General features: G+C 41.9%; 1 protein-coding gene across 2 annotated transcripts in view; it reads left to right on the plus strand.

Annotated features, from left to right (window-relative positions):
* Positions 1-23,715, plus strand: part of ARHGEF11 (Rho guanine nucleotide exchange factor 11) — a 1,046,032-nt gene that overhangs the window by 656,270 nt on the left and 366,047 nt on the right. For both annotated transcript variants that reach the window (XM_086945337.1, XM_086945338.1), the window contains exon 23: positions 6,735-6,908. In XM_086945337.1, the coding sequence (XP_086801463.1) occupies positions 6,735-6,908 (174 nt within the window). The remainder of the gene's footprint in view (positions 1-6,734; positions 6,909-23,715) is intronic.

A 23,715-nucleotide genomic window follows, 5' to 3' on the forward strand; every position in this document is an offset into this window, starting at 1 on the left:
GATTATAGGATTTCATGATTATCGTTAACAAACAGGGAGTGACTGTTCAAGAAGAATGTTCTATTCCCTTGAACGGCATGATTACATACTGATTTAAATTGACCTTCCAGCTAGATATTGGTGCATACTATAGAAGCAGCTGATTTTTTTGTGTGTGTCTGAGAAAGTATGCTGATTGCAGTAACTCACAGCAAGGCTGTCTGTGTCATTCACATTCTTGGACTTAAGCTCTTGTTGCTTGTTGGTCAAGTGAGGTAGCCTACACATCAAGTATAGGATGTTCTGATTTGTCTTTGAAGCATATGACCCTCGAGGAACTCAGATAATTTTGCTTATCCATGCAGCCTATTTTGGATTCCAGACACTACAAAGTGCCCTCAAAATTTAAACAATGGATGTTCGAAATTCTCTGTATATGATCACTTATGAACTGTAAGGACCAGTAATTGCCGGAAGCCTTGACATTTATCACCAAAATGAAACCACAATTTTTCTGTGTTGTATCAAAAGTTGTTCTAGGAACTCTTGGGTTTTCAAAAAGATCAAAGCAGTGTAGAACATAACTAAATATTCAATTTTGCCAATTAAATAAAATATATCTGTTCGGGCTTATGTGACAGTAGATACACATGCTCTCAGTCTGCATACTTCCTCCATCTAGCGGTGGGTGTCCGAATGTGTACACGTTGTTTTTCTTCGAAGAAGTCTTTTGGTTCATGAGACGCGTGACTCTTGGTCTTGCTGGTAATGCGCATGGGCATCAAATCCATTGTTAGATTGTTTTTCTTTCTGTCGCCTGGTTTGAACGTGTTGTGTGGCGCTCTGTGTCGAGACCATCCCCGGCTCACTTCGGTTCGCTATCCAAATTCAACCCTTGTCAGTATTGTTTTCGGACGTGTTTTTCATACTCTCATATTGAAAATAGAAAACCTTCGCTCGTCGGTTCTCCTTGCTCCACTTGCTGCGTTTGGGCCTAGCCCTGTTTGGGCCTACATTCCTATTTGGTTGTCACCGGGAATGAGCTACTAATGTAATATACTCTTTTTTGATTCTGTCCCAGTTGCCATGCAAAGTACCCCAGACAGACATCTATCTGGTTTGCAACTTATGTCTGTCCCCAGATCATCGGGAGGCAGACTGTAAAACTTGTTGATCCTTCCGATTGAAGAAGACTTTGCGGGACGATCTGGTTCGGTGGCAAGAGATGCAATTCAGAGCGATAGAGGAAACTGCGGACATCCTTGGACAGCAAGATGTTGAACTTCCGGAGGCTTCAGTAGAGGAGGAAAAAGCCTTCTCATTCATGACTCAGAATCCAGTTCTGGCTCTGACTCTGACTCTGATCCTGAAGCTGAACTACAAATCCAAGACTTTCTTTCCGGATAATGTACCTTGAGTACACATAACCCTGTACCATCTGCAAAAAACATTCTGTCTCCACCGACCATACGGCTCCCGGGCCACCACTTCCATTATCCCATGATAGGCACAGACTGACTGCTTCAGATGCTCCACTCTCAGGTTTGGCACCGAAAACTAAGCCGAAAGGCACCCAATCACCACTGAGTCGACAAGACTCTGCACCTAGCCGACCATCTTTCTCTTCGGTTCCGAGCATCCCATGGGGCATTGCTTCGGCTCCGACAGCTTCTGTTTCCAAAAAGAAATCCATTTCAGAACCAAAACCATCAGCATCAGCTTCAATGTTGCCACCTGAACCAATCTGTCAATTTATGCAGTAAAGGGTCAATCCGAAACAGAAAAAACTGCATATAAATCCACAAACTGGGATTATTTTAGCTCAACCTGTACCCAAGCCATCTAAACACCAACTTTCATTTGAAGAACCCATAGATGTGCTAGTGCCAATTAAAAAGAAGAAAGAGGACATTGCAACAAGCCCGCTGCATCCTCCTCTTTTCATCTCCACCACCTCAACCACTTACTCCACCCTCTTCTCCACCACCAACTTCACCACCTCATTATCATGGTGAAACAGGGGATATTACACCACAAGGGCCTCCACAGTCTCCCACTGATGATTATGCGGGAAGGAGATGACTCTCATCCATAGTCAGATCCCTGTGATAATCGCGAAATTGTCACCCCAGGTGACACTGACCCAAATCTCTATCCAGCTAAACCTTCACCCCCTGATACTTCCTCATATCAGGACCCAATTGCTAGAGCAGCAACATAACAGCAGGTTCCATTTCACAAAGATCCTGTGGAGGATGATTTCCTTTTTGTAACTTTAGCTAATACTCCTAGATCCAGGCAATATTTCCGTATTTTGAAAGGCAGGCTGCATCACTGATGAGACCTTTAAAGAAGTACCATTTAACACCTATTGGAGGCATACTGCAAAACTCGCTATACTCTCCAGTACGTGATCCCAGTGCTTCAACAAGGCAACTTTGTTAGTACTAGACATTAAGGACGTCTATTTTCACAGTTTACCTAATAGGCAAAGTTGTTGATTTGGACGAACAACATGAAAACAACATACTATATACAACTACAAGGAGGACACACTCTACAACTATCATGCCTATGTCAGACAATTTGGCATTGGGCAGTATGTCACAACATCCATCTGCTAGCCGAACACATCCCAGGGATGGACAACCACTTTGCTGACCTCCTCAGCAGGATGCAAGTCCACGAATGGGAACACCAACGTCAAGTTCCACTCCCCTATTTCCAAAAGTGAGGGTTCCCACAACAGTAAACAATGCAAAATGCCCAAACTTTGCCTCGAGGTTCCCACACCTACTATCCCAAGGCACTGCTCTTTGGATGAACTGGTCACGGATGTTTGACTATGCTTTTCCGCCTCTCCCACTTCTTCTGTTTGTGGTTCCGGACTCAAGCAAACGTCTCTCAACCTTATTCTAGTAACTCCCACTTGGGCTCATCAACCTTGGTTCACTATAATGCCCGCATTCTCAGTACTTCCTCACGAGAATCTTCCTCTCAACCTGGACCTTCTCACTCAGAACCATGGAGTAGTCAGACACCCAAATCCAAAGGAGCTCAACCTTGCGATTTGGCTCCTGAAATCATAGAATTTGGTGTCTTAACCTCCCACCTGAATGGATGACTATTCTTAAAGAAGCTCGGAAGCCCACGGCCAGAGCTTGTTATGTAGCTAAGCGGAAATGATTTGTCTTCCTATGTGCAGAATATACAACTTCTGTCTTTCTGCAAAGTACTAGTTATTAACGAGTTCATGGAAGGCCTTAAAAGAATAATTCCACCTAGAGTTCCACCTTCACCTGCATGGAATCTTAATATTGTATTTACCAGACTTATTGGTCCACCATTTGAACCATTACATAAATATCCTCTCCAATTTTTATCTAAGTTGCATTCTTAACCCCTTCGAAGCTAATGACGAGCTGGGCTCGTCATGGCGCTTACCTGCCGTGCGCGGATGACAAGGCCAGCTCGTCATGATGTATGGTGTTTTACTTTTTTCAGCGCAGGACGGGAAAACGCCTAGCAGCCATGTGGTTAATAGCCATTACCTCAATTAGAAGTTTCAGTGAGCTACAGGGTTTAATATTAGAAGAACCTTTCTTTCAAATACACAAGGATAGGGTGGTTCTTAGAACCCACCTTAAATTTCTTCCAAAAGTGATTTAATCTCTCCACCTCAATCAATCAGTTGAGTTACCTGTTTTCTTCGCACAACCAGAATCAGTTGCAGAGAGGGCAATTCACACATTAGATGTCAAAAGAGCTCTAATGTACTATATTGACAGAACTAAAGTGTTTTGAAAAACTAAACCATTATTTGTAGCGTTTTCACCCTCTCACATAGGAAATCCCATATCTAAGGTAAGCATTTCTAGATGGTTAACTTAATGTATTCAAGTATGCTATGCCAAAGCTAAAAGAGCTTTTCCTACACCCCCTTGAGCACAATCTACACATAAAATAGGTGCTTCAATGGCTTTTCTGGGTAATATTCCAATAGCTGACATTTGTAGGGCAGCTACATGGTCTGTACCACACACTTTCACTAAACATTATTGTGGGGTTGTCTTGGCATCCCAACAAGCCAAAATAGGGGAGGCAGTGCTGCATACTCTCTTTCAAAGAACTGCAACACCCTCCTGTTCGCCACCGCGTTCGAAGAGGGACTTCTTTACAGTCTATGCAGAGCCTATCTAACTACTACCACTCATGCCTCGAACAGATTATGTTACTTACCCTGTAAGCATCTGTTTGTGACATGTAGTGCTGTAGATTGACATGCACCCTTATCCTCCCCGTATACCGGTCACCTTTTCAGTTTCTTTACACTATTCCAGTTGCATGAACATCTCTTTACTGATGCTTACTCTCACTCCATTCTCACCCGCCTGTGGGAAAACAAACTTACAATGGAGTCCATGCCCATGCGGATTACCACCAAGAGGAGTCACTTGTCTTGTGACTTGAAAGACTTCTTCGAAAGAAAAACAACTTGTACATATCCAGACCCAACACTACATTGTTGAAGTATGCAGAGCATGTGAATCTAAAGCATTACATGCCACGAACAAATACTTACAGGGTAAGTAACATAATCCTGTATAGTCTTCCTTCTCCAAGAATATGCATTTGATTTTTTTTCTTGTACTCTTTTCTGGGGCCCTTCCAAGGTGAAACTGGTGAGCTGCTCAATAAAACAGCCAACAAGGAAAATCATGAATAACAGAGGCATGATGAAGCACTGGTGTAGTTTGGATCGTAGCACATACAGAAGAGTTTAGAAGCGTAATTTATAACAGGAGTAGTTTGGATAGGAAAGGGCTCCTTCTTTTCAAGATGTTTGGTTAACAAGCGCTTGCATAGGCCTTAAGCATTCTTTAACTACACGGTGTTTGAAGGTAAAGTTACATTATTGCATTCAGTATTTGAGAATGTGCTGCCTGAATGTGTGTCCTACAACTTTAGATTTTTTGTATTATATTGCACGCATAAGAAACCAAGGTAATGTGTTTTACTTGCCCATTTTTTGTGCTAGAAGATGTTTCCATGAACAATTTCTCTTTAAGTTCACATGTGAATAGTTACATTATGGACAGGAGGAGTTGGTTAAAGAATACTTCATATGAACCTGCAGCAGAGAACAGTATCATATTACATAATTGTTTCTTTTCATAACAGGATTAGCTTGATGTATTTAGTATTGAAGTAGATTTCATGCTGCAGAATTACATTACATACTCTTGCTTTTGTGTACAGGTAGCTGTTTATGTGACGAGAGAAGTTGCCAGCACAATGTCTCTAATAATAGATGGCAAGTTGCATCTCTTATGGGTGCTTGCTTTGTTCCCATCACTTCTCTGGTTACTGTCGGTGGTGCACCAATTCTGTCTGTATGAGCATTTCCGAAGCTTACACATTAGGGTGCATTTAAGAGGGCTCCTGAAGTGAGAAGCCTTTTCTCTGTACGCAATGACTACATTGGTTTCCAGACTACGCGTTTCCAGTAGCAGCAGACTGTGCCTTTCATTTGTGTGATGGCGACTCTTCAGTCCCTTTTAATGTCTTATTGATTTTTATAGCATGTGCTATAAAAAAAATAGACAGGAGAGGAAAAAATCTATTTTGGTTCAGCTGGTGCAGAATGGGAGCTGCAGATCAGAGGCCTGTTTACTGCTCGGGACTGCTGATTAGTGCATTAGAATTAAGGGCCAGCGGCTACATTAATTCATAATAATGGCACGAATGTGCGAAAAACAATGAATAGATAGGGATAGGAGTGAGAGCTGAGAATCATGGATAAGAGGAGGAAGATGGAGATGAATTTATACAAGAGGTAAGAAAACCAAGGAATAGTGCACAACCCCAGCAAAATTATCTGACAAAATGATAGCTATTTTGAAGCTCTCTAAACGGAAAGACTCCTAAAAGGGCATGCTGGTGCACTGTGTGTAATTACTGAATCTTTTCTCGAAAGAGGTAAATCTTTTCTCAAAGTAGTTTATGCTCATATTATTTTTGTTGAAAGTATGAGTACCCTGCCTCTGTTTTAGTTTTAGATATTTTAAGGATGGTTCTTTTAACCAAGGACAATGAAAATGAATGTTTCTGTCTTGATTAAGCCAAATTAGTTAAAATGTTTACATTTAGTTCATTTCATATGACGTTTTATAGTCCTTAAGAAAGCAGCCAACAATTTATACTCTGTATGTTTGCTAGGTTTTGCAGAAGAACGAGGGATAAATAGAGACATAATTCTGGTCTTGACTCATTGCTAGAGTTGAGGATGGACGAAGCCTTAAAAGCATGATTTTTTCAGGGCAGGATAGCAGTGCATTGCATAAATGTTTGAGGTATGAGAGTTGTAATAGCTAGGAAGATGCAGTTCTTTTTCTTGAGAGGCATTAGGTTAAACAAAATACATATTTAGACGTGCTGATGATGTGTAACTATTTGACTACAGCAAAGGCATGGTAATGGAGCTGAGGAGTAAAATGTTTGGAAATTAAGTGATTGTAGGCTCATTATGGTACATCGGATTTTAAGTTTGAATTATATTATTTGCACTCTAGGTGGGCTTGGTAAGTGTAACGCAAAAACATGTAATCTAGCTATTTATATGAGGCATTGTAAGAGGTATGACATCTAAAGAACATAGCAGCAAATAGAAACTTTCTTGTTAAAGTATTTTGTTTTGCAGTGATGGAGACTTTATTTATGAATTGATTAGAACAGCATTTTATATTTGGTTACAGGTCAGAGGTGAAGCTTGGTCGATCAGAGAGCCTCAAAGGCAGAGATGAGATGAAGAAGTCTCGGAAGTCTGACAACGTTCCCAGATCTCGGAGTGATGTCGACATGGATGCTGCAGCTGAGGCAACACGGCTTCACCAGTCAGCCTCCTCATCTGCATCCAGTCTTTCTACCAGGTAAAAGGCTGGGCTTCTTGACTTCAGCAAAGATGACCATCTTCATCTGAGTAGATCTTTGCTATACAAACATTTTAATTCAATTTGTGCCAGTGTTTTAACTCTGTTTGGTAGAGAAAGTTCCATTTTTTCGTCCAACGTCAGCTCAGACATTTGACAAGTGGGTTTGAGAAGGTTCTGTCAAGGGGATTCTTGGTTAACAAATTGAAGTTGGCTTCCGTTATGGCACAGGCCCCGTGATTATGCTATCACTGTTTACTTCTGTCAAATTTTGTGAAATCCTGAAAGTTGTAAATCTGCACTAATGTAAGGACATATTCCATCCAGCCAGTGCACTTTTCTGACTTTCTTCAGGAATCTAGCCCCCAATTTATTTCTATGTTGCCTATAGTGGTTGAACACCAATTATTCATTATCAATATTTTTTCAAATATTGACATGAATCAACCACATTTGAATAAATAATGCCTCAGAGAAATGATATTTAACATTGCACAGATGTACATTTTTTAGGTACATTTATTTTGAAAGTAGTCTGCCACTAAACTTTATTTCATACTTCTGCAGGTATTTGCATATAGTCAGGAAGCATTCGAAATGTCCTCAAGTTATTCTAATAGTAAAGGCTTTTTGCATTAATGAATCATGTGTACTCTTTAAACATATGTGTACAAACCTTGCCTTAGTGGCAGACAATTCTCTTTTATATATGTATGTAAACTGGAAACCAAAGGGTTTTTGCTGCAAATTGTAGGACCTTCTTGCACAGTGATCAAAGTAAACATGAAAACTTGCTCTTGACCCAAGTGTCAGGGTTGGAATTCCACACCCCTGTAGTGTGTGTGATAAGTGCTTATCTTGTCCTTAAAGAACAAGCTTTTGATATTTAATGAAGTGTTTTAAGTTGGCGTTTTGACGCTGAATCTACCAGATTGAACAGTCAAATTTTATAAGAGGTGCTTTTTTATCACGTTAAGGATGACTTTGTTCGTATGCAGCAGTTTTGGTTGGTCAGTTATGTCACTAGAACGTTTTCTTTTTTGAGTTGTGTATATACTATATATTTTGGGTCTGACATTGTAGGGTATTAAACAGGAAATATTTGCTGTATCTGTAGCCTTTTAAACTGAATCAGTTCGATTTGTGTAGCTAACGTACGTCCTGTAATGGTTTAGGTCTAAAGACTTGGTCCGTTTATGCCTGGAGATCCTTTGGTTCCATTAATGTATATTGTAGCATTTCAAGGCTTTATAGCAGTGTATTGGGAATATATCCTGCCCTCCTGACCCTAAGTGTTTTTGAGAGTCTTAATTTATGCTTCCAAGAGATATTTTCAGTAGCAAGCCATAGTATTAGGATGTGAGGTCTTTAATCCACAGACTTCAACCTGATATCTTAATCATAAGAGTACGATTATGTTGACACCTCCATTCAGTAAAACCATGAAATAAAACGTTACCTTCACTTTGTCAGGTGAAATGTAATTTTGAAAAATAAACGGTGAATAATATATAATGTATTGATAGTGTAATTTTAGAGGCCGGAAATTGGACACACAAAAAAAAAATCTGACATGGATGTGCAACACCTAGGTTTGATAGCGACTTTGATAAGCCATGTTTTCCTGCACTCTCCGACCAAGTGGGAGCATGATTGTTGGGGGAATTTGTTACATGTGCGCCTCTTACACACCAAATCGAGAATAATTATGAAAAATAACCTGTTCAGATTTGGCGCCAATTGTCTAAAATCTGCCTTGAAAAACAAGCATCCAATGTATATGCTTTGCCTATTGTGCTATCAGTGTTTGCATCATTATGATGCGTGCTTATCTTTTAAACCAAAGACTTGAGAGTAGGGAGAAGCTAAAATTAAAATCCTGAAAGAAGCGAGATTTTGTCTGGAATAAAATGAACTGTCTATGGCTGAAATGGACTTGTCAGAATATGAGGATGTAGAGGCAGCAGAGAGTCCTCAAGGGGGAACACGGTTGCAACTATGTTGTTGGATATCGAGACACAAAATATGTAAGGTTCCAGCCCACTTTCTGGAATTTTTTTACACACAACCATAGTGTCCCCTTTTCATAGCAAAAAAATAAAAAGACATTCAGACCACTGAGACACAAAGAATTAACTTCAAACATGATGTAAAACCAGTTAGAGTGGAAGACTCCAAAAGAAAAGATTTCAAAACTGTTCAAATTAATGCAAAAGAAACAGCAGTCGGTTATTCACTGCAAAACCACAAAGAGCTAGAGACGAGCCAGGAGGCATTAGATTAAAAAGAGACATGCAGACCATTTCCGCCAACCATAAAAGAAGTTTTAGAGGAGAATATGTCAGCTTTATTGAAGACAAGGGATTTCAGTTGACAAGTAATGTAGAGGAAGATAATCCTCACATGCAGGAAGACTAGGATCTAACGTGGCAAGTTGTGTCAACAGATTTACCTCAGGAAGAGATAGAACTCTACCTGTCAAGAGCATCCCCACTAGGTGACTTGACGATGTGTCATGGAGTTGTTAAAAGGGCTCCACAAACGTCAGAGTACAATTTCAGGAGGTGCTAGAAGATTTTTGTTTGCTGTTAGAGCCCTATACTACGTAAAAGTCAGCTTACATTAATAGCACTGCGAGAAGGATGTATAATTATATCTCTGCATCGAGAACACCCCAGATCAGAACAGCAAGAGGATGGAGGCGATAGGGAAGAAAATTGAGAGAGCAGCAGCCATGTAATGACTCAAAGCAAATGCAATCCCCCCTCAGCAGATATGCACATTAACAGAGTGAATAAATAGAGGACTCATTACGGAAAAAATACAAAAAGAGTGCAAAGGCAGTTACTGAAGAGTGAAAGGCTGTAGCAAAAACATGTTTAAAATTGTACCTAAACTCAACAGAGACTGGTTTCAATCACTTCATCAAGAAGGGCTAGGAGGTTACATGCCTTACGAAAACAAGAACCATATTGAATCATACACAAAGACAAAGTGGGAATGAGAGCAAATCCACAATTTTCCCAGTTTCACTATAATCAAACAATTCAATTATCAGCCTTTTTCCAAAGTCCTTCTAGTTCAACTGAAAGGCCTCTAGGCACAGTAAATGTAGGAAGAGCAGTAATATTTTACTTAGAGGCAACAAATGGAGCTATAGTGTGCAGGATTATACAGTGCACTGAAATGTGCTGTACTTTATCAACCAAAAGATTATCTTGTAAGCCAAAGCTCATTCAACTCGAAAAAAAGAGTCACCGTGGTGTTTATGGCTAAAGTTTTACTAAATTACATATATGTATCAGCCAAGTGGGCCTCAAAACATATTCCACGTACCGTTACAGAGGTAAATCAAAGTAGATTAGACAGTATTAAAACACTTGTTTAAACTACTTACTCTTCAAACCATTCTCCACACCACATAGAAAATACTGATACATAATCTATGTACGGCATGTAAATCTAGAAGAGGTTCATGCTGTAAAAGAAATGGTTTACCTACATATAATAGCAGTTTTGCAGCATGATGCTTTTCTGGATTCACAAGTGACCCTCTCACCTCCATGATAAAGAAGAGGAGCAAGTTCAAACTACAAATTCTCAAATAGAAGTCGCATATTAAAGCATAGTGGGCCTACAATCAACGTCATAATGAGTGATCATGGCTCTGCCTATTTATATACCTCATGCAAAATGCGGGCCAAACCACTAGAGATCAGAATAATGCATGGTATGAGAATCTAAAAGAGTTAAAATCTGCAGAGCTATAGTTAAACGTAAGTAACCTGTTTCTTTTTTTCGCCCATTTGAAAAGGTTGATCAATTTTAACTTGTGAAGGAGTTTTCAGTTTATATTGGTAAGGAAACCTGATTTATACAGAGATAGCCAGACCCTTTTCATATATTTCTCGTTCCTTTGTTAGGAAAGGTAACAAATTCTTTAGATGTGTAATAGTTAGTATAACATCATCCACAAACATGTTCAATTTATACGTCTTCATCCGAAAATTGATTTTGTTGTATCTCATCGTTTGCATGAGTGTTTCAGAAGAGATGCCATGATCACAATTAAAAGGGGAAACGGGACAAACTTACTGCATCACTCTCTGAGGCTGGATCTTTCATAAATGTAGATTGTAGTAGTTGGCTTGAGAAAGTATGGGTTTATTCCCTGGTCTACTTGCTCTACCAAATGATGTTTCCTTATTAAGTCAGATTAGAAACCTATCTTCACTTCTATTAGCTTTTTCTATCAACTGAGTACGGCTTTGTACATTTATAAATTGTCCAACTCTATATAGGTTAGCAGCTGATACCTCCATTTAAGATGCCAGGATTCTTTTATTAATGTTTCTGTCTAGGTTTAACAATTTATCAATATTGTTGGCTTTAAGACACTCTGTTAACATCGTTCTCAGCTTTATGACAGAGAAATGGTCACCTTGGGCAGGTTTGATCAGAAAAAAATTCATTAGCTATTAATCATGATCTACAGAGAATGCTCCAAAAGCATGGTAAAAGCTTTGTGTTAACCTTTCTAGGCATGTGTTGTATCGTAGGTAAGGAGTTCCAGTAGACTTGGTTAGGTTACAGGTGATAAGTTTATTGTTCTTAGATGGTTAGATAGGTTTTCCAGTAAAGATGTCATCAAACCCCACCAGGAGCAGCCTCTCTGCTGCTCAGCCCAGGATCCAACTGACAGTCCCAGTCACCGCATACCAAACATTCCAATGACATCACATTCACACTAACATTCTACTCTCAATGGCTGAACAGCAGAGGCAGAGTAACAGGGAAGATGTAAGGTAGAAACCTTAGATATAACACACCTTCCCTCTTTATAAAATGAACAAAGAGAAAGCAAATATAACTAAGATTGCAGTAACATCACATTAATACAGAAGAAACTTGCCAGGAGAGGTATAGCAAATTGCACATAAGTTATAAAAAAACATGCTAAAATAAGCAAGTAGAAAGGTGATGTAAAAGGAAGCAATAAGGAAAAGAAAATGCAAAATATAAACAGTAATGCAATGAGTAAACACGAAAATAGAGTAAAGGAAATCGAAAAACTAGAAAAGACACACATCTCCTTCTTTAGCAGAGCAAACATTGAAGCACGAAGATTCAAAAGTAAGGATATAGTAAAAGAACGGGAAAGCAACCAGAGAAAAAGAGATACATGAACAAGAAAGAAGTATACCACGAAAACACAAAGAAATAGTGCACCAATGTAACCACCACAACTACACCAACTGGCCAGACTGGCGAGGAGGATGGAACCACTGAACACAGAAACAGGAAGAAGGAAAACGACACAAACAAAAGTAAGCAATGGGTGACCAGCACCCAAAACAAAAAGCAATAATAAGTAAATAACGAGTGACTACACCCTACCAGAAAGCCATCATAAGTAAGTAACGGGCGGCAACACCCTAACATTGATCAAGCAGAAGATGGAAACACCCACACGAAAGCAAAACAGGAGGCGTACACCCAATGCATCATCCCAAAGAAAGACATGTAGTGAACATTGTAAAATGGTGAAAACTCATTAAAGTGAATCCCCAAACAGTAAATGCAAGAAAAATGCGATCTGGGTAAACTGTACAACACCGAAGATAAGAGTACAATCACACCTCAAGTTAGACCATGCGTGAAAGTGCAGAGAAAGTGCGATCTGGGTGAACTGAACTATACAGCAAATAAAAATTCAGTCACACCTCAAGTTAGACCACATATGAAAACCTGTGCACAATATAACAAATGCACTGTAAGTAAAAATCATGTAAAGAATCAGAGGAACTAGGAAAAATTCTCCACTACAAAGTACAGACAGCAAAATGTATGAAAACCTGCATGCCAAGCAAGAAATAAATTACTAATACAGTAGCATGTATAAAGTAATATGATCAAAAGTACATCCAAGAATAAATCAATGCAGGTAAATAAGTAAACACATAGCATGGTAACATAGAAAAAAATCAATGCAGGTATAAGTAGAAACTTAAAAATGCTTAATAATAAAACACCTTAGTAATGGGAGCCAAAAAAATTAGAAAATGAACATGGAATAGGCAATATGGCAGTACATTAAAGAAATGTATCACAAGATTAGTTAAAGAAATAAACGTGATAAAATTGGTATAAGCATCATATTAAAATTGGAATTAAGTCTCAACACAATGAATTAAAACAAATAAAGTAGTCACCGTGATCTGTAAGGAAACATGCTGGACTTGAAGAACATGTAGCGATAAAAACAGTACCTTAGTTAAAGATTACCCTATTCAGAACGCTCTTAGTAAACTCTGTAAGGTAAAAATGAAGAAGAATGACCTAACTCCAATCGCTCCGGCATGTAAAAAGTAAGGCAAAGGGACCGCTCCAAATAAATGATGGATCCCTTGAAAATTAAGTTTCTCAGACAAGAAGAATGAAGGCAGTGTAACTAAAGCACACCGCGGGGGTGCACAGGACAGTGGAGCCAGGTGAGGGAAACTATCAGCAAAACCCTGGTGCTGCATAGTATCAACACTTGAAATAACTTTATTGGCACTCAAGGAATGAGAAACGTGGTTGGCAGAGGCACATAGCATAGTAGAATACCTCAGAGCACTTTGACTTTAGTATGCTCTGGTAGTGCCAAACAGAAAATGAAGGCACGTAGCACGACGCAAGGCCGGGAGACTCCCAGCGCGTTGATGCAGTTGGGCGTCACTTAGCAACCCTGAGGGTGCAGCGTCATAGAAGGAGCTTGCGCTGTCAACAAGGAAAGCTGAGAGCAGGTGGCGTTTTTTTTTGTTTTTTATGGCGCAGCAATGAAATTTAAAAGCAAATTGTACAGTTTCACAGCACACCAAACAATGCGGCCTCAGCGATGTTGCACATAACAAAACAAGACAGTTCCTCAAAGATCCTCAAAGAGGCAGGTTTAAACGCAGAAGCAAGTTTTCTGCGTGACAAGCAATTGAGCGTTGAGGCAAAAATCAGGACTCATAAGTCAGAAGTAGGAGAAAAGAGCTAAAAGAGTTCAATTAAAGTAGGCAGGCGGGAACTAGCAGCAGCATTGCAATACTTGCGTGATGAAGCAATTGGTTCACTGTAATTCAGTCTAATTTATTGTCCAGAACCAGTTACCTTGGCTGGTAATTTTAAAATTGTCTTGAATCCCCAACTGGATAAGTCCCCAAGTAGTAGGGTGAATGTTTTGTCTGAGTTCAGGACATATCTCCAAATGATGATGATCCAGAATGGATTATATGATATTTGGAGGGAAAGGTCGGGCTCCCAAATAGGAGTCTCCTTTTACTACCAAACAAAGATATAGGCTACCTGACTCTCCACTTATCAGACCATGCAGTAATATGGATGGATTTAATCCTGGAGGAGAAAGAGCAATTAAGGAGGTGGACATTTGATTGTTCCATACTCCTGGATGAATTAGAAGTTAAATATCTGTCCCAGGTGACAGAGGCCTTCCTTAACATAAACATTGGTTTGACCGAGGTTTCAGTGATCTGGGATGCTTGGAAGGCTTACCTGAGGGGTCTGGTTACCAGTAGAACATGCCACAAGAACAGGCGCTACAGAGAGGAGATAGCCCACGATGAGTGCGCGATGAAGGCAGTAGAGTTGAGCCTGATCGGGGAAGACCACTCTGTAAAACGCCAGGCACATTTGGGGAGACTGAGAACATTGAAAGACCATTTAGAGAAGCACTATCCAGACGAGGATTTCTTAAAAATGGGAAGCCAGTAAGCTTGCCCATTTTGAATATGGGGAGGGGGCCAATAAACCTCTCGCGTGGAAAGCCAAGACTGACAGGGTTCGTAATACCATAAAACGAATTGACATTGAACATAATAACACTGTGGTAGATACGGACAAAGAGATCGGAGAAGCTTGCCACACGTTCTTTCAAGATCTGTATACTGAAGATAATGTGGTAGAGAGCAGCCGTGCTAGAGATTGGCTAAGTGGAATTAAGCTCACCTTCTGAAATTCCTTTCAACGAGATAACCTCGAGCCGGATATAACTCAGCAGGAGGTCAGGAAAGCCATTTCAGCATGTAAGGGTGGTAAGGCTGCGGGGCCCGATGGGCTTCCTGTTGAATTATACAGACGCCTAGGAGAGGTAATAATTCAGACTATGACAGCACTAATTAATAAAATACTAGTGGAAGGTGTTAGACCTCAGGCCTCGTGGGTAGAAGCTACTATAACACTGATTTTGAAAACAGGGAAGTCTCCTGTGAATTGTGGGTCATATAGACCCATCTCCTTCTTAAACACTGACTACAAAGTCTTCACTAGGATCTTGGCAGATAGGTTAGGGGCGGTGGCGGGTGGATTGTTACATTTAGATCAAAAGGATTTTTTAAAAGGCAGGAATTTACACGATCTTACGTACAATTTCATCGGAGCTATTGATCTTGCTTCCACCTTTGCATTACCACTTGCAGCTATGACACTAGACGCCACCAAGGCTTTTGATAGGGTTAACTGGACCTATCTTTTGGCAATGTTAAAAAAGTTCAACTTTGGTGTTAAGTTTTGTAGAGTTTATCCAGCTTATTTATAGTGATCCATCGGCAAAACTCCTAGTTAATAACAAACTGACCAACACTTTCAAGATTAGTAGGGGACCCAGACAGGGCTGCCCCCTCTCCACCTTCTATTTGATATGTATATAGAGCCTTTTGTACAGCGTCTCAGGAAGGAGCTGGGGATTGCATCTTTCAAGTTTGGGGTTTGGGAGAGGAAGGTAGCCCTACATGCGGGTGATATCTTGATCTTTACATCTGATCTCAAGTCATCCTTTCCCCATGAGATCAGGTTAGTAAAACATTTTGGGTTGATGTCTGGTTATGAGATTAAAAAGGAGAAAACTGACATTGCCATGGAATCTGCCGAAGTGTTGATGCCAAACAAAAAGCGACATTCGTTATCTGGTGGTTAGGATCGTCCAAAATATAGACAAGATCTCAGAGACTAATCTGACAAACATCTCTAGGGAGTGCCAGACACTTATGAAATCATCGACACATCTCCCACTGACCATTTTAGCAAGAATTAATTTGATGAAAATGGTTATATTACTAAAAATTACTTTTCTTTTTAACACCATTCCTTTGCATTTTGAAAAGCAGGCCATTGACAAGTTGCAGCAAGCAATTAATTCATTTGTTTGGGCTTATAAAGCTATGAGGATAGCTTGGAAGAAGCTAAGGTGCAGGAGGGAGAAAGGGGGTCTTACCCTCCCAGATCTCCAATACTACGCCTGGGCATTTCAGCGGACTCATTCCAGAATGTTGCTGAAATCCCCAGACCTGTCAGAGAGGGGGGTTATATTTTTGGCCAAGCTAGATGGAGTAGGGCTGTCACGTGAGGGGTTTCTTTTCAAGTATGGAGATCAGAAGTTCTTCAAGAAAATCCAGCTGAAAGTCCTATTGGGCATGGCTCGTACATGGGCCAGAATTAAGCTATGTATCGGCTTAAATTACTTTTCAAGCTTGGCTCCTTTATGGGACTCTCCTGGATCCCGGACTGTTTGAAAGATAGGGGTTTTGGTGTGGGGTGATCTGGCTACTGATGGTTCGTTTTTGTCTTGGGGACTACTTGACCATAAGGTAGAGGGCGGTATGTCCAGATTTAAATATTTACAATTGCAGAGTTCGTTTCAGAATCCCCAAAAATCCATTGGTAAAGGAAACATGCTAAAGGAGCAATTGGTATTGAGACCGGCTGGAAGGAAAGAGGTGTCCTTGTTTTATTGGGCCATAGAGGAAGTCCTAGGTGATGATTTTAAGCTAGCTGAAGAACTTGTGGGGAGCTTCTATACCAGGCGAAGACTGGGAAATCTGTGGCGAATCTCTTAACTCCTTGTCCACAGTCATAAACCAGCATGGTTTAGGAGAAATCACTATTATTATGGCGGATGTACCTTGAGGTAATAAACTGATTGAAGGCACTGAAATTCTGGTCCGTGGTCCTTTCTTCAAAATTTGTAGCGCCAAGCAGCAGTGGAGTTCTCGGTCTCACAGAGCTTATTTATCTCCTTTTAGACTTTCTAAAATTGCAAAGGGTCCCCCTGTCAGCTGCAAGAAGTGTGACCTGGCAAACGCCTCAGACATGCATATGTTTAAAGATTGCCCAGCTATTTCTGAATTTTGGGAGAAAGTAGGGGCAACTTGAGCTGATATTTTGGGAGCCTCAGTCCAAATTTCCCTTGCCCGATTATTTTTGGCATAGCCAGTGAAGTCACAGGTACCACTAAGGGGTTCTTGTTCTACGCAATCCTGCTGGCTAGACAAGAAATATGCAGCAGATGTGTAGAGGCTACACCCCCCACACATTCAGATTGGCTGTCCTTTCTTTATAAGACCTCCAAGATTGATATGACCAGATTGCAGAATAGTAGAAAGAAAATATTATGGGACTGTTTGCTTAATTGATCTCCCTTATAGTTATTTTGTGATTCTATGCACCTACTTGGGGGTTTAAGTTGTTGAGTTATCACATTTTAAACTAACTTTTTGATCCCATGATTATGCCTCTTTGGAAGCTCTCTGATTGGGCTGTGCCGACTGTGCTGGGCCTCCCAGGTTTTATTCTCCTGCTGGCCAACAGCTACAGTCAGTGGTTAAGATCACAAGAGAATGCGACCATCCCCTCCTTCCAAAAAGAGAGGTTATTGACATCTTGTAGGTTATGTCAATATACCAGTAGGCGGGCAGTAGCATCTCGAGTGCCTATGTCTCTCGAAATTGAGGAACGGTAATGACATCCTACTTGTTTAGTCGTCTGGGGTCGGAAGCGAATGAGGATTAAAAATCATAACAAAAAAAAAAAACAAGTCACACATCCCTGTGTGCTATGTCCACTACCACTGCATATGATATTTTTAAGTCATCTCAACAGCAGGCCTGACAGCCCTAAGGCAGGGTGCTTAATATTATATATGAGGACATACCTGCCTGAGCAGATATACCCCTGTGCTGGTAAGTCCTATAGCTGCGAGTCCAAGTGACCAGGGAAGCCATCTTAAACCATGTACTGGACACTGGTCAGAATGCGTTGCTCAGCTACATGGTGGCTTCATTGAAAATAGGGATGTTTGGTACCAAACATCTTGTCTTAATAAACCCACACTGATGCCAGTGTTTGAGTTATCAAAAAATGCACTCAGAGTGCATCTTAGAGGTACCCCCTGAAAATCTACCTGCCTTTGGTGTGCCTGCGAAGGAATGATCCACTTTTTGCATGGTTGCCCCCCACTTTTTGCCTGATGTTGATGCTCTTTGTCTGTGTGTGCCCTGGATTCCTGCCAACCAGGTTCCCAGGGCCTATGTTCTTCCCTAAAACGGTAATTTTGAACCTCCGAATTGGCACCTCTCTTGCCACATGTAAGTTCCTTGTAAAAAATACCATAGGTACCAAGGGCCCGTGACCAGAGAAGGCCTCTAAGGGCTGCAGCACATATATTGTGCAACCTTTAGAGGCCCTGTACCTTAGCACACAAACACAGCCATTGCAGGCTGCATGTTTTGGTGCAGAGAAAAGCGAAGTCCACATACCATACACCCCTGTGTGCCATGCTTACAAACCTCTGCCAAGGTATAGGTACGACACCTCTCTAGGTGGGTGTATTATACCACTGGTGAGGGTACAGTTGCATGAGCACTGTACGCCTACAATGTCTAAGTCCATTCTTAGACATTGTAAGTGCAGTAATGCCATAAAGCGTATATGGTCTGGGAGTTCGTCATTACGAACTCCACAGCGCCATAATGACTTTACTGAATCCTGGGAAGTTTGGCACCAAACCTCTCAGCACATTAAACCCACACTGATGACAGTGTGGGATTTAATGCCAAATGCCCTCAGAGAGCATCTTTCTTCCATACTTTTTAATATTTTCTTGGAACCGTTAATAAATGCACTAAAGTCCATGAACATTCTGTTCGAGGCATATGAGCTGCAGATTACACAGTGTTGCATAGATCACCATCTAGTGTTGGGCCCGGATGTTTGCACTTGTTTTTGTCCTCAAAAGTTCTTTGGAAGTCACAAGATAGGAGACTCCTCCTTTGGATCACATTGCGCATGGGCATTGGCTCCATCTTCAGATTACTTTTTTTCCGCCATCAGGCTCGGATGTGTTTCCTGCACTCTGGTTTGGAACAGAGTTTTTGTTCGGCCCGCAATCCATCACCCGTTTCCGACGGTATTGTCTCGAACCTCTCGACGCGAGTCTCGACAACTTCAAAGTCTTTGATTCCGGTCGTCGAAGAAGGCCTTCAAGCCTACCTAGGCCTTATCTTCTAGCTAATGGAAAGGACGCCAATCAAGATGTGTCCTCAATGTGGGTCGAAGTTTCCCCACACTGATCGCCATGAGGTGTGCAACCTTTGCATCTCACCAGAGCACGAACCCAGGGACTGTTCAGCTTGTGTCTCCATCCACTCCAAAAATACAATTCGGGACCAACGAGCTAGCAGGATCGCCTTATACAGAGGAACTTTTTCAACCAGATCCTACCCAAAAGACTCTTGTGAAAAATCCTAAGACTGGTCAATTGGCTCTTAGCTCCAAGAAGCGACCACTAGATGCACCTGCACCGGCTCCTCCTTATAAAAAGAGATACATTGCAACCTCTCCATTAAGGATCCCTTCTCCTCCTCCACATCACTCTCCTACATCATCCACTACTCCAGTAGGATGTGATGATGATGATGTGGTTAGCGATTCTGAAGATACAGGGGGCGGTGCGGATGATCCATTAGGGAACCCTAGTCCTCCTCACTTGCCTTACCCATGGGATGATTATAACACCCCAGACGTACCTTATGTTCCCCAGGATGATATATATCCCAACCAGATCCGTCCCAAAGACTCTTGTGAAAGATCCTAAGACTGGTCAATTGTCTCTTAGCTCCAAGAAGTGACCACTAGATACACCTGCACTGGCTCCTCCTTCTAAAAAGAGAGACATTGCAACCTCTCCATTAAGGATCCCTTATCCTCCTCCACATCACTCTCCTACATCATCCCCTACTCCAGTAGGACGTGATGATGTGGATAGATTCTGAAGATCCAGGGGGCGGTGCGTATGATCCATTAGGGAACCCTAGTCCTCCTCACTCGCCTTATCCATGGGATGATTATAACACCCCAGACGTCCCTTATGTTCCTCAGGATGATATATATCCCTCCAGGCCTCTCCCCACCCCTCCCCCGAGGACACTATAGACTTTAACCAACTTGTCCATAGGGCTGCCCAATACCATGGGGTTGACCTACACACAGACACAGTGGAGGAAGATTTTTTAATGGACACTTTTGACATCACACAAAAAAGGTCCACTTCAATTCTACCCATGCTTAAGCGGGTCATTAATCATGCACCAGAGGTATTTAAAGATCCAGTCAGGGCTCGAGTCCTCAACCCCCAAATTGAGAAAAAATATAAGGCTGCCTCTACAGATCCAGTTTATATTAGGGGCCCGCACCACTAAACTCCCTTGTAGTCTCCAATGCACGGAAAAGGGCCAATTCCCAATCATCAGGTGAAGCCCCCACCAGATAAGGAGTCTAAACTCCTTGACTCCTCTGGCAAACGGGCGGCACCACAGGCAGCAAACATATGGCGCATCGCCAATACTCAAGGGCTGTTAGCAAGGTACAACAGGGCACATTATGATGAGCTAGAATCCATAATGCAGCATCTTCCAGATAAATATAAAAATAGGGCCAATGAACTCATACATGATGGTAAAACTATCACTAATACCTCCATCCGTTGCCCTAGATGCGGCAGATACTGCTTTAAGGGCAATTAACACAGCATCCTTTTGTGTAAGCATGCCTGGCTACGTATTTCAGGTTTCAAACCTGAAATCCAGGGTTCCGTCCTCAATCAACCATTCAATGAGCAACATCTATATGGCCCTAATGTTGATGTATCCCTTGAAAAGATGAAAAAGGATACAGACACAGCTAAATCTACGGGATCCTTGCAGTCACAAGCTCCCAGACGCTCCTTTCGTCGCTCATCCTACAGAGGCACCACGAGAGGCTACTCCTCGGATAGCCCCTCCACTTCTCACAAAAGCCCTAGCCAATCCACCTTCATTAGGGGCTAGCAAAGAGTGGGTTACAGGGGTAACCATAACAAAGGCAGAGGCAAAACTAACAACTCCCTCTCTGCCTCAACCCCTACCCAATGACTTTCCTCCACTTCCCCTTCACCATTCCACTCCAGTGGGGGGGAAGATTGCAACAATTCCTTCCTTTCTGAACCAACATCACATCAGACAGGTGGGTGCGACTAATAATTCAATCAGGTTACTGTCTCGAACTAACATCTACCCCCCAAACATACCACCCAGACAGCATTCAATGTCACAAGGGCATCTATTACTGCTAAAGCAGGAGGTTATATCCCTCTTACAAAAAAGTGCAATAGAACCAGTTCCTCTGCACCAACAAAACAAGGAGTTTACTCCCTGTAATTTGTTATCCCAAAGAAGGACGGTTCTCTAAGGCCTATTCTAGACCTCAGACCCCTAAACATATACATACAGTCAGACCATTTCCACATGGTCACACTCCAGCAGGTCCTTCCTCTTCTTTCACAAAACGACTTCCTTGCTACTCTAGATCTCAAGGACGCCTACTTCCACATTCCCATTAACCGCTCACAGGAAGTATCTCAGATTTGTAATAGACGGTCAGCACTATCAATTCAAACTACTCCCATTCCGAGTCACGACAGCATCAAGGGTATTCACCAAGTGCCTAGCAGTAGTGGCAGCGCACTTAAGAAGCCAGCACATTCACGTCTTCCCATATCTAGGCGACTGTCTCATAAAAGCAAACTCATACAACCAGTGTGTACAACACACTCACGCCACCTATCCAACTACTTCACGACTTGGGGTTCACAATAAACCACATCAAGTCCCACCTGCAACCGTCTCGCATACAACAATACCTCGGTGCCACAATAGACACCTCAAAGGCGCTAGCTTATCCCTCTCCTGTCAGAATTGCAAACATGCAAGCTCTTCACTCCAAATTTCAACCTGAACACTCCCTTCCAGCTAGAGTGTGCATGCAGCTCATAGGGAGGATGGCCTCTTGCATATTTATAGTGCTTCTTGCATATTTGTAGTGCCTCATGCAAGACTACAAATGCGCCCCTTTCAAGAGTGCTTAGCACGCCAATAGAACCAGGCTCAAGGTCAGTTGACAGATCTAGTGTTGGTTAACGGTCGTACTCATCACTCTCAGAGCACCAAAAACCTTTCCAAAGGGCGACCATTCCTAGAGCCAGTTCCTCAAATAGTCTTGACAGCAGACGCATCGCTCTCCGGCTGGGGAGCTCACCTCCTGCAACACACCATGCAGGGCAGGTGGACACCACAAGAAAAGCTACTCCACATCAACCACCTGGAGTTACTAGCCATATTCCTAGCCTTGAAAGCATTCCAAAAGCAAATATTGGGCAAGATTGTATTAATTCGCACGGACAACATGACAGCCATGTATTACATACAAAAACAGGGCGGAACACACTCCCTGCAACTCTCTCAGCTAGCACAGAACATATGGCGGTGGGCTATACCTCAGAGCATATTCCTCTTAACCCTATTTCGAACTACTGCAACAGATACTGGTGGTCGCCGCTAAGAGGGGGTACTGCTGTATAATCTATGCAACATTGTGTAATCTGCAGCTCGTATGCCTCGAACGGAAAATACTAATTACCAGTATGCATCTGTTCTTGGCATGTAGAGCTGCAGAGTTGCACACGCCAACCCGTCTCCCCGGCTACCTTTATCTATTCCAGTGTTATCTTAATTAGATGGCGCTTACATGGACATCCTTCCTTTTCTTGCAAAGCTCCATCATTTCCCTAATGGCGAAAAACAATCTGAGGATGGAGCTGATGCCCATGCGCAATGTGATCCAAAGGAGGAGTCACCTATCTCGTGACTTCCAAAGAACTTTTCAGGACAAAAACAAGTGCAAACATCCGGGCCCAAAACTAAATGGCAATCTATGCAACAGTGTGTAACTCTGCAACTCTACATGCCAAGAACAGATGCATACTGGTAAGTAGCATTTTCCTTTTCATATGTATGCGAATGACACGCAGCTTTACATGAAAATCACCTCCTCTGAAGACTTCACCTCACTCAACTCTACCCTGACGAATACCCTAAACTGGCTAACTGAGGGCCACCTCCTGCGCAACACCGCCAAAAGAGAATTCATTCTCATATCTCCTCCTAATCACACCCCCAAGATAGACCTCTGGCTGAAACACCTCACTGCATTCCTAGAGCCAGTTCCTCAAATAGTCTTGACAGCAGACGCATCGCTCTCCGGCTGGGGAGCTCACCTCCTGCAACACACCATGCAGGGCAGGTGGACACCACAAGAAAAGCTACTCCACATCAACCACCTGGAGTTACTAGCCATATTCCTAGCCTTGAAAGCATTCCAAAAGCAAATATTGGGCAAGATTGTATTAATCCGCACGGAAAACATGACAGCCATGTATTACATACAAAAACAGGGCGGAACACACTCCCTGCAACTCTCTCAGCTAGCACAGAACATATGGCGGTGGGCTATACCTCAGAGCATATTCCTCTTAACCCAACATGTTCCAGGGGTACAGAACACCATGGCAGATCTGTTGAGCTGTCAGACACAACAGATCCATGAGTGGAAACTTCATCCACAAGTTCTTCAACGGTTCTTTCAGATGTGGGGACAACCTCAGATAGACCTC

Source organism: Lissotriton vulgaris, chromosome 12 (genome assembly GCF_964263255.1).
Source record: "Lissotriton vulgaris chromosome 12, aLisVul1.2, whole genome shotgun sequence".
Classification (NCBI taxonomy): Eukaryota; Metazoa; Chordata; class Amphibia; order Caudata; family Salamandridae; genus Lissotriton; species Lissotriton vulgaris.